Source organism: Pseudorca crassidens, chromosome 10 (assembly GCF_039906515.1).
Source record: "Pseudorca crassidens isolate mPseCra1 chromosome 10, mPseCra1.hap1, whole genome shotgun sequence".
In the NCBI taxonomy this organism is placed as follows: Eukaryota; Metazoa; Chordata; class Mammalia; order Artiodactyla; family Delphinidae; genus Pseudorca; species Pseudorca crassidens.
In genome coordinates, this window is record NC_090305.1 from 68,202,273 (window position 1) to 68,216,474 (window position 14,202).

A 14,202-nucleotide genomic window follows, 5' to 3' on the forward strand; every position below is an offset into this window, starting at 1 on the left:
ACCTACTGTAGTTGGGCCTTGGCCCAGCCCAGGCATGTGAGAGGCAAGGCTGGAATCCTCCTGGGCCAATGCCTGTGGGCAAAGCCAAGGGCAGTGGGGGTGGATGCCTTCCCATAAGCCTACCTCTTTCTTCACAGTGGAGCAAGCGAAGGCCCTAGATGAGAACTCCAACTCATCCTCGTCTGACTCGCCTCAGGCAGGAGCTGCCAGCCTGGTGGAACCATCGTGAGTTCTGAGGTAGAAGCAGTGCCTGAGTTGGAGGTCTGCGGGTCATATACCCTCTGTCCCCCAGCTCCATCCTGTTTGGGAAAGTGCTATGGCTTCCAGAGCTGCCAGAGGGAAGAGCCCCTCATTTAGAGGTCCAGGCCGATTCCTGGGGGCATCTGAGCCCATGCATGGCCCTATTTCTCACCCCAGGCATGGGGCTGGCCGCACAGCTCCGAGACAGGATGCCAGTGGTCCAAGGTGGCTCATGCAGGATTCTCACTTGCCTGGAACTAATGCACATCTGCCTCAAAGGCCTCTTCCCTGCCTGTCCTACAGGCCTAAGACTTAGCTTCAGGTCCCTTGCTTCTTCAGCTGTCTGGGATGGGCTCATGGCAGGTATGGGAATGTGTACTGCAGGTGTCCCTTCACGCCCAGGCCTTTCATTTTCAGAATAAAAATGTCCAGTTTAACTATGCTTGAATATTATGCTGGAAAGTGCTGGTCTGCTCATCTGGTGGGTCTGGACTTTAGCTCTTCCTTTTTACTTGTTTGCTAGGAAAAAAAAAAAAATACAGCTGCACATCTCTGCCTCCTCTTTCTGGGGATTGGAGGGCCTAGCCAGAGAGGAGATTGCTGGATCCTAGCTTTCAGCAGCATATACAGTGGCTTTTGACCCTTGCCTCAGTGCAATTCTGCAGAGGGAGGAAGGGCCATGGAGATTTGGCTGGTACTATCTGTTTCGACAGCTCTTCCCCAAGAGCTGACTGGCAAATACCCATTCTTCTGCCTGTCAGGATGGACTGATTAGTGAAGTCAGGTCCTGCTCGCTTTCCTAGTGTCTGCGGTAGCTCCCAGTCCCCCTGTGGTTTCATATTCCGGTCTGGTCAGCCTCCTGCCCTGTAGTCTTCAAATGGGCTGGGCATTGCTTGACTCTGTGTACTTAAAGACACAGAATAGAGAGAAATGCCCACAGGATCAAGGATTCTATTTGGGAAAGAGTCAAAGAGGAAGGGGTGGAAATGTCACACAAAAGAGACACTTCCCACAAAATGTGATTCTTAGCACATCATCAGAGTAGACAACCTAGGCCAGAAAGGCATATCCAGCCAAACTTAATCTTGATATTTAGGATGACTAGTATGAAGATGACAATTTCTGAGATGTCCTTACCTGGAGGGAGCTTTCCTTAAAATCTTAAATCTAGTCTTTCTCTTTCGACAGCTTCCTAGATGCTTCTGTAACCATAATTATGTGATGCAAGCTAAAGCAGTGAGGAACATTGCATGCTTGTGTGTCCAAACTACTCACTTTAAGAAGAGGCAATGGGAGCCATATAGAGAAGAGCAGCATGACCAAGGGCAACAACAGGCACTGGAAGCATGATCATCCTTGAAATAGGAGACTGGGGCTGCTGTCCATGTGAGTCCAGAAACATGAGGATAAGCTCCATAGCACTGGAGGAAAAGTCCAGGAATGCCCTTCGGACCCCAGCGTCATTACTCTTGATAATTCCTGGGATTTAAACAGTGTCAGGAATGGCCACAGCAGGTAATCAAGATTTTGTTCAATGAACAAATGAGCTGACTCAGACCTAATTTCTGACATTCTAATTCAGAACTTAGATAATACTCATCTCATCTGAATTCACAACTGATTATTTAATATGTTCCTGGTTGACACTCTGCATTTCCCCAATCAGGTAACAGTATGTATCACTGGCCATCATCTGTGATAAGGCATTTGTCTGTAGAGAGGATGGGTAAAGGAAGCAAAATTCATATTTAACATGAATGTCTTGTGAAACAACCCCAATTTCCTTAATCACATTATAAGTAATACTGTTTTAACTCTGTTGCTATAAAATTGATGCACTAAGATTGCTAAGGATATATTCAGGTAATTTTTTTTTTTTTTAACTTTTGGCCACACCACGTGGAATGCAGGATCTTAGTTCTCCAACCAGGGATGGAACCCATGCCCCCTGCAGTGGAAGCGCAGAGTCTTAACCACTGGACAGCCATTGAAGTCCCAATATTCAGGTAATTTTGATGGCACAGATTTCTAGCTTCCTGTTAGAACATACATAGAAAGCAAAGTCCTCCTAAGATATTCACTCTTCAAGGCTGAGACTGTGGACCATATGATCTTGTCATAGTCCTGGCACTTCCTAATTGTTCATAGCAATACCACCACCAAAACCACAAAGGCCAAACCATATTTAATTTTTAAAGCCTTGAAACAAGGTCAGTTTGGCTTTGAGGGTTCAACTACTAGTTTCTTGGGCCCCACGTGGATATTTTTTATATTCACTTATTACTTGGCCCTTTTGTACTGCCAGGTGAAGGCAAGATCAAAGTGGAACATGATTTTGTTATAGAATGAGCTTCCTTTGGACACTAGGAAGCAAACTATAAATACAGCAGGCTATCGCAGAGTCATTGCTAGTTCTGGTTACAGCCATGTTACAGAGAAGGAAATAATCAATATTGTCAGACAGGAGATATTTTCTGCTGGGCTTCATTGGTGAGTATATCTTCCCCAGCAAGGGATATATTGGATGCCCTTGTACACCATCCCCAAACAATTCAAATACCATGTTGTCATGGTTAATTTTATGTGTCAACTTACGGGCCATGGGGTGCCCAGATATTTGGTCAAACATTGTTCTGAGAGTTTCTGAAAAGGTGGTTTTGGATGAAAGTAACATTTAAATCAGTGGACTGAGTAAAGCAGATTGCCCTCCCTAATGTGGGTGGGCCTCATCCAATCAGTTGAAGGTCTGAACAGAACAAAAAGCCTGACTCTCCCAAGTAAGAGAGAATTATCCTGCCTGACTGCCTTCAAACTGGGACATCATCTCTTCCTGGGTCTTAAGCCTGCCAGCCTTTGGGTGGGAAATATGCTATTGGCGCTCCTGGTTCTCAGGTCTTCAGACTCAGACTAGAATTAAACCATCAGCTTTCCTACGTCTACAGCTTGCCAACTTGCCCTTCATATCCTGGAACTTACATAACTGTGTGAGCCAATTCCTTATAGTAAATCTCTCTCTCTCTCTATTTTTTTGGCTGTGCTGTGCAGCTTGTGGGATCTTAGTTCCCTGACCAGGGATTGAACCTGGGGACATGGCAGTGAAAGCACCAAGTCCTAACCACTGGACTGCCAGGGAATTCCCATAAATCTCTTTATATATACACACACACACATACCTCACACATACATGCTATTGGTTCTGTTTCTCTGGAGAACCCTAATATATATGTCCAGGCCTCCTCTCTAATTTTTAAGAGCTCACACCCCAATCTCAAAAATGTACCTGCTAGATGAATGCTGATGGATAGAACCCTGAAATGAGGACAAACACACAACACAAGGCTGCACCAAAAATTCAGATATGATTTGTCAGCCTTTATTAACCAAGAGCAAAGCTGAGCCCTAGAGTTTCCTTTTAAAAAACCCAACCTTGTTTATGGCAAACAATGATTTAATCATATGTTCAATACTACAGAGCAAGAATTGATCACCTTCTAATCACTTATTCTTCTGAGATTAAAATACAAGTGTAAAACAGGTTAAAATAAGATTCTCCCCAATGATTTAAAAATAATTCCAACTGAGAGACATTTCAAACACTATGTGTAGAACTCAGGACCAAAAAAGACCTTAAAACATTTTTACCTTTGAGGTAGCACAATAATGCTGAATTAGATTTCTTTTGTTACAATGAACTTAGGAAAACAATGAGGAATCTACCTTTTGCTCAAGGTGGGCTAAATGGTTTTCTGCAAATCTCCCATGAGTTTAGTGACAGTTTTCTCCTTTTTTTTAGAAGTATAAAGATAGCCCTGCAGTGTGTAAAAGGAAACCCATGGGAAGGCTGCTTCCCATAAAATAGACATTAGAATCATTGAGGAACGTCAGCAGTCAGGACAGGAGGAACAAGAGGTAATTGTAGTGAAAAACCAAAACAACTTGTATCTTGGCAAGATTGGTTTACAAGTGCATGTCAAGAACAAAAAATTCAACATTAGCCAACTGAAAACAAAATATAAAAGATAACATTCATGGGTCTTTTTCATTTTTCTCTGTGCAAAAATGCTCGTTCAATTTTCCTAAATGAGAGAATTGTTTGTACACTGTGACAGGACATGGAAATGCTGTATGCCCAGGGGCTGTTGGGTGCCAGTGGCACCTCTCACTGACTACTGTACCGTTGTGACTAGAGAATCTGGGCAATAAGAGGATGAACATGACCTCTCCTGGCTGGAGAATCATTTCTTGACACTTTGCTGCTGAATTTGCTCGTTAAACTGTTCAAAGAAAAGCTCCACCCTGATTTCTAAGAATCTACTGCAATTATACATAACATATTTATATATAAGGACTATGGACTAAGAGGACAGAGCAGATGAACCCTTCCTTCAGAGAATACAACCAAAAGAAGGAAGTGGGTGTGATAAACTGGGGCCAGCAGGAAGAATGATACTGCAGCTTGAACCTCAAGGCTCTCAGGTACATTCTCCACCATGCAAAATCAATAGCAAAGCCAGAAAAGACAGCATGAAGCTCTAAACCATCATAGAAGAGAACAGTATAAAACAATTATCAAAAAGACCTCTTCCTGGGCTTCCCTGGTGGCGCAGTGGTTGAGAGTCCGCCTGCTGATGCAGGGGACGCGGGTTCGTGCCCCGGTCCAGTTAGATCCCACATGCCACGGAGCGGCTGGGCCCGTGAGCCATGGCCGCTGAGCCTGTGCATCCGGAGCCTGTTCTCCGCAACAGGAGAGGCCACAACAGTGAGAGGCCCGCGTACCGGAAAAAAAAAAAAAAAAAAAAAAAAGACCTCTTCCCAACACATGCTCCTCCCTGTGAGGCTCAACTCTCAGTGCAGGACTTGCCCAGCACAATGTGGACACCAGAGTCCTGAGCTGAACTTGGTCTGCCACCTTCGATTCCTCATGCTGTAAAGAGAATTGGAACACTGTCAGACTCCTGGCACCTTGGTAATGGCTGTGTCCTTTTCACTCACACTGGTCCCTGTAAAGTCTCCCTTCCTCAAGTCAGATCCTCAAGGGGCCCTATACGCAGTGAGGGTCTGGACTGATGATCCATATGTCAATCCGCAGCTAGAGCAGGAAGACTTAAGCCTGATGAATCTACTTTGTAAAACCGAAAGCATCAGTAAGTTGGGGGTGTCAAAGAGGCTCCTATGAAGGGGAAGATTGAACTGGGATGTGAAAGAGGGCAAGATGAGAAGTCCCATCCCTAGCAGCCTGCGGGAGTGACTGGGTCGGAGTTCACAGCTGGCCCTAACTAATGCTGGCATGCGGGGTGTAAGGGAGCATCCACTGTGTTTGTTTATTTATTTATTTTTATTTTTAAAACATTTATTTTATTTGGTTGCGCTGGGTCTTAGTTGAGGCAGGCAGGCTCCTTAGTTGTGGCTTGCCAGCTCCTTAGTTGCAGCATGTAGGCTCCTTAGTTGTGGCATGCATGTGGGATCTAGTTCCCTGACCAGGGATCGAACCCAGGCCCCCTGCACTGGGAGCGCAGAGTCTTACCCACTGCACCACCAGGGAAGTTCACCCGCTCAGTGTTTAAACAGAGTCCTTACACAGTCTGGGGGCTACACCTCTGTGTCACTCCTGAAGTTGAATGTACCTATTACCTGTGTAAGAAACAGGTATGGTTCTTGTCTGCTAAAGTGCAATATCTGCTTTCTTAATTTATATTTGATAATAAAGCAACACCATAGAAAATAAGAACCTCAGAACCGTGGGAAAAACCACACAGGCTTTCCCAGTGCTAGCTCCTGTTTTGGAGTATTAGTTACAATGTTTCACAATTCTGAGAGCTGTAAGGCAGGCTACCTAGGGCAGTCTGAAAGAGTCCTTCTGCTTTCACTTCATGGAGCACAAGAAAAAGGGAGAACTGACCAAGGTTGTGATGGGTCACCACTCTGAAAATCTCTTGACCATACTATTCATGGCAAAAGCAGACAGCCTGGCTTAGGAGGACAATGGAAGGTGACCATATGGTCTCTATCACTGTCTACAACAGGAATGACTCAAGCCCCAGCATGTAATCGCTTAGGGATTTATTGAGATATACAAGTTTAAAAAATTCATATTGGAAAGGGCCTCTTGATTTAATATAAACTTGGCTATGACATCCAAATTTATCTTTAGGTAAATTTCATACTGCTCTTAGGATCTCTTGTAGCATCTGATTCTAGGTTATTCTGAAGAAAAAAAATTTCATTCTGAAATATATCTGGTTAATTACGATAATTCATTAGATTTCCACCTGATATAATCAAAAGGTTTAAAAAGTTTTAAAATACAAGCTAAATTACTTTCCTCTGGGATTAACAACTGGAACCCTAAATATCCCAACATCTTTTTTTTTTCTTTTTTTGCGGTACGCGGGCCTCTCACTGCTGTGGCCTCTCCCGTTGCGGAGCATAGGCTCCAGACGCACAGGCTTAGTGGCCATGGCCCACGGGCCCAGCCGCTCCACGGCATGTGGGATCTTCCTGGACCGGGGCACGAACCCATGTCCCCTGCATTGGCAGGCAGACTCTCAACCACTGCGCCACCAGGGAAGCCCATCCTAACATCTTAATTAGAAAGGTCTTTGCAGTAATTCTATGAAATTGTAAATGATGCTGATTTTTAAAAACTAACAAAAAGAGCTGATCTTTAAGATGAATGCCTGAGTCAGCTGACAAACTGATATATATATGAATATGTCCAGGGAAATTCTCTAAATAGAGAGTTCGGTTTTTTTTTCCAAAAAAATAGCTGCTGCTTCTTTAAAGAGTTTAAAAATTGATGGTTCAACAGCAAAGCTACATAACAACTCTGGAGTAGAGGGAAAGGTCTCTCTTTGCCAGCACACTGCCATCAGTAAGAGCAACTGGTAATAAGAGATGGGCAGGAGTTGCCCAGGAAAGTATTTAGGTCAGATACAGTGATGGCACTCCCAGACCCCAGCTCCTTATAAATGGACAGCAATTCACTCATGCAAACTGCACAGAGATTAAACAAAACAAAATCTACTAAAACAAAATAAAACACCCCCGCCCCCAACCCAGAAAACCTTCCCTGGCTCTCTGCTACCTGTAAAATGTGCTAAACTCAAATTTTCTGCTCTAACGTGGGTTCCGATGTCTGATCAGTGTGCTTTGGGGTGCTGACCTGCTGGGCCCTGGGCAGGGTCTCTCCCTAAGCATCACTGAGAGTTTGGGGACAGCTGTCATGTGTGCCACTGTCAGCAGACAGTACAATGCCACAGGACCACAGACCTCCATCACATCTGCCACCATTTTTGATGGTAAAGCCAAAGGCTACAGTTGTGGACTTTCTCAAAGGACAAATGAGGAAACGGAAGGCTATAAAAGGTTGGGGGAGGGTGTCTACAGTTATACAACAGGTTTGTGCCAACCTGTGGTAACTTCTAAAAGCAACAGTAGCAGCAAGAGAGGAAAGGAAGATGTTTACACTTTGGACTTTGTATCAGGCACTTAAATTTTTGGAGAGACATGCCATTTTGAACCAAAGATGTGAAAACTGGGTTGGAGTAATCATTACAAGTGGTCTAATAATGGGCTTTCAGAAGCAAAGTGGAGGTGTGGGTTGAACCTCTACCCATCCTTTAGTGCTGACTTTCAAGTTTTCTAAACGCCCACAGCCATAGCAATGGCAGTGGTGGTGGCAACAGCAGGAACGGTTCTGTCACATTTTCTGTTTGTGTTCTGTGGCTGACTGGAAGGTTTTGGTGTCACACTGAGAAGGCTCTGGGGTGTGGCACACCTACTGCCCAGGATCTATCAGATCCATGCTGGAGCCGAACATCTTCACCAGCTGTTCCTTGTAGTGTGAGATGTTCCTCTTCATGATGTCCATGCAGGGCCCCAGAAGCCTCTCAAATGCTTGTACATCCATAACTGCATTGTTAAAAAGAGGTGAGGGAGAGAATAAGTTCTCTACACCAATAATTCAGTCATTTCCCTCATGCAAACCTTTTCTTAAACATATCCATTCATGTTGTAGGAACTGGACTATTGGATACTGGACACTTGGAGAAAGAAGGGATGTTTCTATGTGAACACAGCAGGACTATGTCATCTAAGTTTGAGACTTTGCAGAGCGCAGCAGCCCTCACTCCCTCTGTTCCCACACAGCCCTGGACACCTGTCTCCATCATTGCTCTTTCCACACAGCCAAGGCGTCTATATGGCTGTTCATAGGCTATTGTCAGTTCTCAAAAATGTTTGCTAAAGGAACACATGAACCCATTTCTGGTTGGTCACACAAACTGTTCAAGCCTAGGTGTGAGTGAGAGCTGACAGAGTAAGTCAAGGCTTGCTGATGGGAAAAAAATACTGCATGTTAGAAAAAAACACAACACTAATGCATATAGAATTTTTCTTACCTAAGCATTTCACATCTCCCACTGCATAAGCCGAAGCAGCTCTGGGTTTGTTGGTGACCAGTGCAAGCTCTCCAAAGTATTGCCCCTTATGGCAGCGGGCAATCTCGACCTCTTGGTTCCCACCATCCTTGTTTGCTTTAGTCTAGAGCAGGTGGAGAACATGACCAGGGCTGATTCCAGAATCACAACTAGGCACATCCAGTTGCACACACTTACATTCCCTTTTCAGTACACTTAACAAATTACTTACAAATTCATGTTGCAGAGACTCTAATTGTACCATGTAAACTGCATGGGCTAATCTCAGTGGCCTGGTTTAACCAAATGAGTTGGCTTTTACCAAGAGGTAAGGTGTGTGTGTGTGTGTGTGTGTGTGTGTATATATATATATATATATATATATATATGCGCATAATATTATTATAGCATACATTAATATATTAATATAGTATATAAATTATGTTAATATACTATATAATATATAACAATGTATATTTTTATATATTTTATATTTATATATTGTACATATATGAATGCGATCCATTTGGTAGATGCTGACTCTGAGACACAGGGTAGAAGACAAGGCCTTTTGCTAATTCTTCCTAAATAACGTCAATGCTTCTCATAGGTAAACAGTCACAATTCAGGGCTACTTCTTTTTGACTTGAGGCCATGCTTTACGGACAATACTTTACGGCGACAAATTTTATTTTTAGGTACTACCTGCATCTTAAGTTAGTGGTCCCCCTACCATACTTGTTTAGAAGAGTTAAGTAACTAAATATTTTAAAAAGTAATGTTCAACCTTGAAATTTGGTGGTTTAAGAAATCAAGCAGGTTATACTTTGTGCTTTTCAAATTACTGAAAGTAAGGTACTATATTTTATTTACTATCTAGAGTTTCTTATATTTTTTAAACAAATCCATCTGCTAAGCTAAGCAATAATTTAAGTAAAAAAATACTTATAACATTAATAAGAATTAGTCTAAATCTTTAAGAACGACTTTGTTACAGGCAGATAAATAACTTTTTAGAGGTTAATTTGTTATTATTATTATATTTTGGCTGCGTTGGGTCTTCATTGCTGTGCGTAGGCTTTCTCTAGTTGCAGCGAGTGGGGGCTACTCTTTGCTGTGGTGCGCGGGCTTCTCATTGCGGTGGCTTGTCTTGTTGCAGACCACGGTCTCTAGGCGCATGGGCTTCAGGAGCTGCAGAGTGTGGGCCCAGTAGTTGTGGTTTGCAGGCTCTAGAACGCAGGCTCAGTAGTTGTGGCACACGGGCTTAGCTGCTCCGTGGCATGTGGGATCTTCCCGGACCAGGGATTGAACCCATGTCCCCTGCACTGGCAAGCGGATTCTTAACCACTGCGCCACCAGGGAAGTCCCTGAAGGTTAATTTAGAAAAATAAACAAAAGTACCACACTGGCTTACATGGTTTGACTTTTCCTCCTTTCACACTTCTGCCCTGACATGTCTGCTCTGAAGTTGATCTGCCCCTTCCAAGCCAATGCTCTCTTTCCAATTTCTGTCGTATTCTCTGGGACTGCAGACGTGTTCATGTCTACCTAGTCCCTTCTCTAGAGTAGCACTTACCACACTGTACTGTGAACACCAGCCCCCTGTGGGTTTTGATACAATGCAGATTCTGATTCAGTAGGTCTGGGGCAGAGCCCAAGACTGAATTTCTGACAAACTCCCCCTTTCCCAACCCAGTGCCACAGTGCTGCTAGACCTACAAACCCAACACTATGCTGTGATCAGTAGGTGTCAATGAATATGAGAAATGTACAAACATATACCAGTAGTCTAAAAACTATAAGTAAAAAAATATATTTTTAATTAGGAAGCAAGCCATCTTGTAGGCAGTAATCATATTTTTCTGTCTTTCTCCATGCTTAACTTTTACAAAAAATACTCCATAAAAGGTTTTACACTAGGTTGATTTAGTATTATATGTAACTCAGTATTTTAACAAGTTCTTTATTCTTAAAAAAATTGAAACAGGAAATCTGATGATGATGGATTTATGGTAAGAATCACTCTTCCCATCTATAGGTCACTGTGTTTTCTAGGTCTCCCTATCCATCAAATGGCCATAATAATAACTGTCCTAGAGACCTCCCTTCCTAGTACTCTAAAAAGGAAGCTTTTTCATATTCAACACTCACATGTATTTTTTTTTTTTTTTTTTTTTTTGCTGTACTTGGGCCTCTCACTGTTGTGGCCTCTCCCGTTGCGGAGCACAAGCTCCGGACGCGCAGGCTCAGCGGCTATGGCTCACGGGCTCAGCCGCTCCGCGGCATGTGGTATCTTCCCGGACCGGGGCACGAACCCATGTCCCCTGCATCGGCAGGCGGACTCTCAACCACTGCACCACCAGGAAAGCCCCTCACATGTATTTTTTATTATATAATTGCCCCATTTTCTGTTAGGGTGCTTATCCTTTTTCTTATTGATTTGTAGGCCAATATTTCTCATATCATTAATTATGTAACAGAGGTAAAGGCAACAGGAACAAGAAAAAATATACTAAATCTTTATCAATGAATGGGCTTAAACATTGGTCATTGTCAGTCACATATCTCACATAATGGTGGTTTTGAAACACTAAACACACTCCACATTTTTAAAGCAAACAGTTACTTTCTATGCATATACCTGGCATCTGGATCTCCCCTGACATAACTCACACCATCACACATAAACTCACCTTGCTTTTAATCAAGATGCTCACTTCGCCGGACTCTATAATGTAAAAACTATCAGCCTTTTCACCCTAAAAAGGGAGAGGAGGTCAGGTCAGAGCCATATATATGTATTAAAGAGGGACACAGAAATAGATCATTTTCACATTGCCTGAGCTTGAATTGGTATTTATTTTCCAAACCTACAAACCAGTAAATGGCTAACAAATTCAGAACTAAACGAGAGGATCCTGATTGCCAGGGATGTTAGTCTAACTATGACTGACAAACATCTCTCACTTCCTAACATGGAGTATTCACATCTGTCTCCATGAATATGCCCCGGCTGGTAACTGCACAGAGCATCAGTCCGCGCACCACAACGAAGAGTAGCTCCCCCACTCACCGCAACTAGAGAAAGCTGGTGCGCAGCAATGAAGACTCAATGCAGCCAAAAATAAATAACTAAAATAAATTTATTAAAAAAAAAAAAGAAAAAGAACAAAAAATTTGGAGGGCTTAAACTATCTGATTTTAAGATTTACTATGTAAGGCTACTGTAATCAAGACAGTGCAGTATTATTAACAGAGAGACAGTCATTGATCAATGGAACAAAAAGAGACCAGAAATAGACCCAAACATATATGGCCAATTGGTTTTCAATGCAAGTGTCAGGCAATGGGATAGGAAAATCTCCTCAACAAATGGTGCTGAAACAACTGGACATCCACATGAAAAACCCTAACCTTATACCACGTAATTAATTCAAAATGGATCATAGATCTAAAACTATGAAACTAGAACTGCACGGCTCAATACAGTAGCCACTAGTCACATGGGCCTACTGGGCACTTGAACTATGGCTTGTATAGATTTATAGGTGCTGTAAGTGTAAAATACATATTGAATTTTAAAGACTGAATATCCCCCAAATGTAAAATATCTCATTATTAAATTTTTATATCACTTAGATGTTGAAATGTAATATTTTAGATATATTAGGCTAAATATATATTATTAAAATTAAGTTCACCTGTTTCATTTTTTTTAATTTGGCTACTAAAATATTTTAAATTGTATGTGACTCACATAATATTTCTATTGAACAGTGCTTGCCTAGAAGTAAAACAGGAGAAAATCTTACTAACTGTGCAAACATTTTTTTTTAATAGGGCACAAAAAGAGTGAATTACAAGAGAAAAAAATGACAAACTGGACTCGTCAAAATTAAAAACTTTTGCTTTTTAAAAGGTATTATTAATAAAATGAAGAGACAAGCCATGGCCACAGCCACATTTTGGGAGAAATATTTGCAAATCATTTGCCTGATAAAGGATTTGTTCTCAGAGTACATAAAGAATTCTTACAACTCAATATATTAAGAAGCCAAATGACCTAATTTTAAATAGGGCAAAAGATGTACTTCACCGAAGAAAACATATGGATGGCAAGGAATCACAGGAAAAGATGCTCACCATCATTAGACATTAGGTAAATGCAAAATAAAACCAAAATGAGATACCACTTCATACTAGGATGGCTAACATTAAAGACTCGATACTAAGTGCTGATGAGGATACAGAGCAACTGGAACTCTTGAACATTGCTGGGGGAATGCAGAATGGTACAGACATTTTAAAAAACATTTTGGCAATTTGTTAAACCTATGTTTACCATATGACTCAGCAATTCCATAAAAACATATGTCTATACAAAGACTTGTATGCAAATGCTTATTGCAGCTTTATTCATAATTGCCCAAAACTGGAAAGACCCCAAGTGTCTCTCAACTGGTGAGTGGAAAGATGAATTATGGTACATCTGTATAATGAAATACAATACAGCAATACAGAAATACAATACAGCAATAAAAAGGAATGATCCTCTGATACATACAACAACATGGATAAATCTCAAAAACATTATGCTAAGAGAAACAAGTCAGACACAAAAAAACTACACATTATATGGTTTCATTTATATGAAATTCTAGAAAAGGAATTTTTAGAGCGATAGAAAGCAGGTCAGTGGTTTCCAGGAGCAAGGGAGCGGGTGAGGGGATTTACTTAAAATACAAACAAGGGAGCTTTTTGGGATGACAGAAATGCTGTACACTATGATTATAGGGATGGTTATAAAACTCTCAAATTGTATACTTAAACTTGGTAATTGTACTGTATATAAAATATAGGGTAACAAAGTTGACCAAACAAACAAAACAACATAAAGCATAGTTTCTGCAGTAGGTCTGGGGTGGGGCCCAGGCACTTGAATTTCTAACATTCCTATATGATGCTAATGCTGCTAGTCCTGGGACCTCACTTAGAGAAGCCTTGGTCTAGAGACACTGCCGAAAGGGGTCTATAATAAGGTGGTTATCATCTTAATTTGTGTCCATTCTGCATCACCACCTAGCACTCCTATCTTCAAGAACACAGACATCCCAGAAAACCCTGTGGTTTTTCATACCTCTTGACATACCTCCTGAAGGTCTGGGGCTTTTCAGGATTAAGTAGAGGTCCTTTGGGAGTAAATTAAAGCACCACAGCTTCAGAAGCAAATGTGGCCAGTCAGCATGTCCCATTTCTGCAACTCAGCTCTACATTCTTACCATACTAGGATACCTGCCGTGGAACAAAGCTTACACCCACAGGCCTTTGCTCACATTGTTCTCTTGCCCTGAAAGATCCTCCCCTGACCTCAACTGCTGGAACTGCACTTGTTCTTTAAGCTTAGCTCAAAGGGCATTTCCTTCATGAAACCGTATAGAATACATCCTGTTCTATATTCTCACTGCCACTCTTTTTTTTTTTTTAATTATTTATTTATTTACTTATGGTTGTGTTGGGTCTTCGTTGCCGCACACCGGCTTTCTCT

At 41.9% G+C, this 14,202-nt stretch overlaps 1 protein-coding gene and 1 long non-coding RNA gene across 2 annotated transcripts in view; one reads left to right on the top strand and one right to left on the bottom strand.

Annotated features, from left to right (window-relative positions):
* Positions 1-916: 916 nt before the first annotated feature.
* LOC137232414 (uncharacterized) lies at positions 917-8,650 on the top strand. The gene is made up of 3 exons (XR_010947026.1): positions 917-1,755; positions 2,151-2,246; positions 8,258-8,650. It is a non-coding gene; the product is annotated as an uncharacterized lncRNA (long non-coding RNA).
* The window catches only part of PRKAR2A (protein kinase cAMP-dependent type II regulatory subunit alpha), an 80,372-nt gene continuing 69,761 nt past the window's right edge, over positions 3,592-14,202 (bottom strand). Inside the window, exons 9-11 of the mRNA XM_067754338.1 lie at positions 11,351-11,416; positions 8,640-8,781; positions 3,592-8,151 (exon numbers count right to left, since the gene is read on the bottom strand). Of these exons, the coding sequence (XP_067610439.1) occupies positions 8,018-8,151; positions 8,640-8,781; positions 11,351-11,416 (342 nt within the window). The 3' untranslated portion in view covers positions 3,592-8,017. The remainder of the gene's footprint in view (positions 8,152-8,639; positions 8,782-11,350; positions 11,417-14,202) is intronic.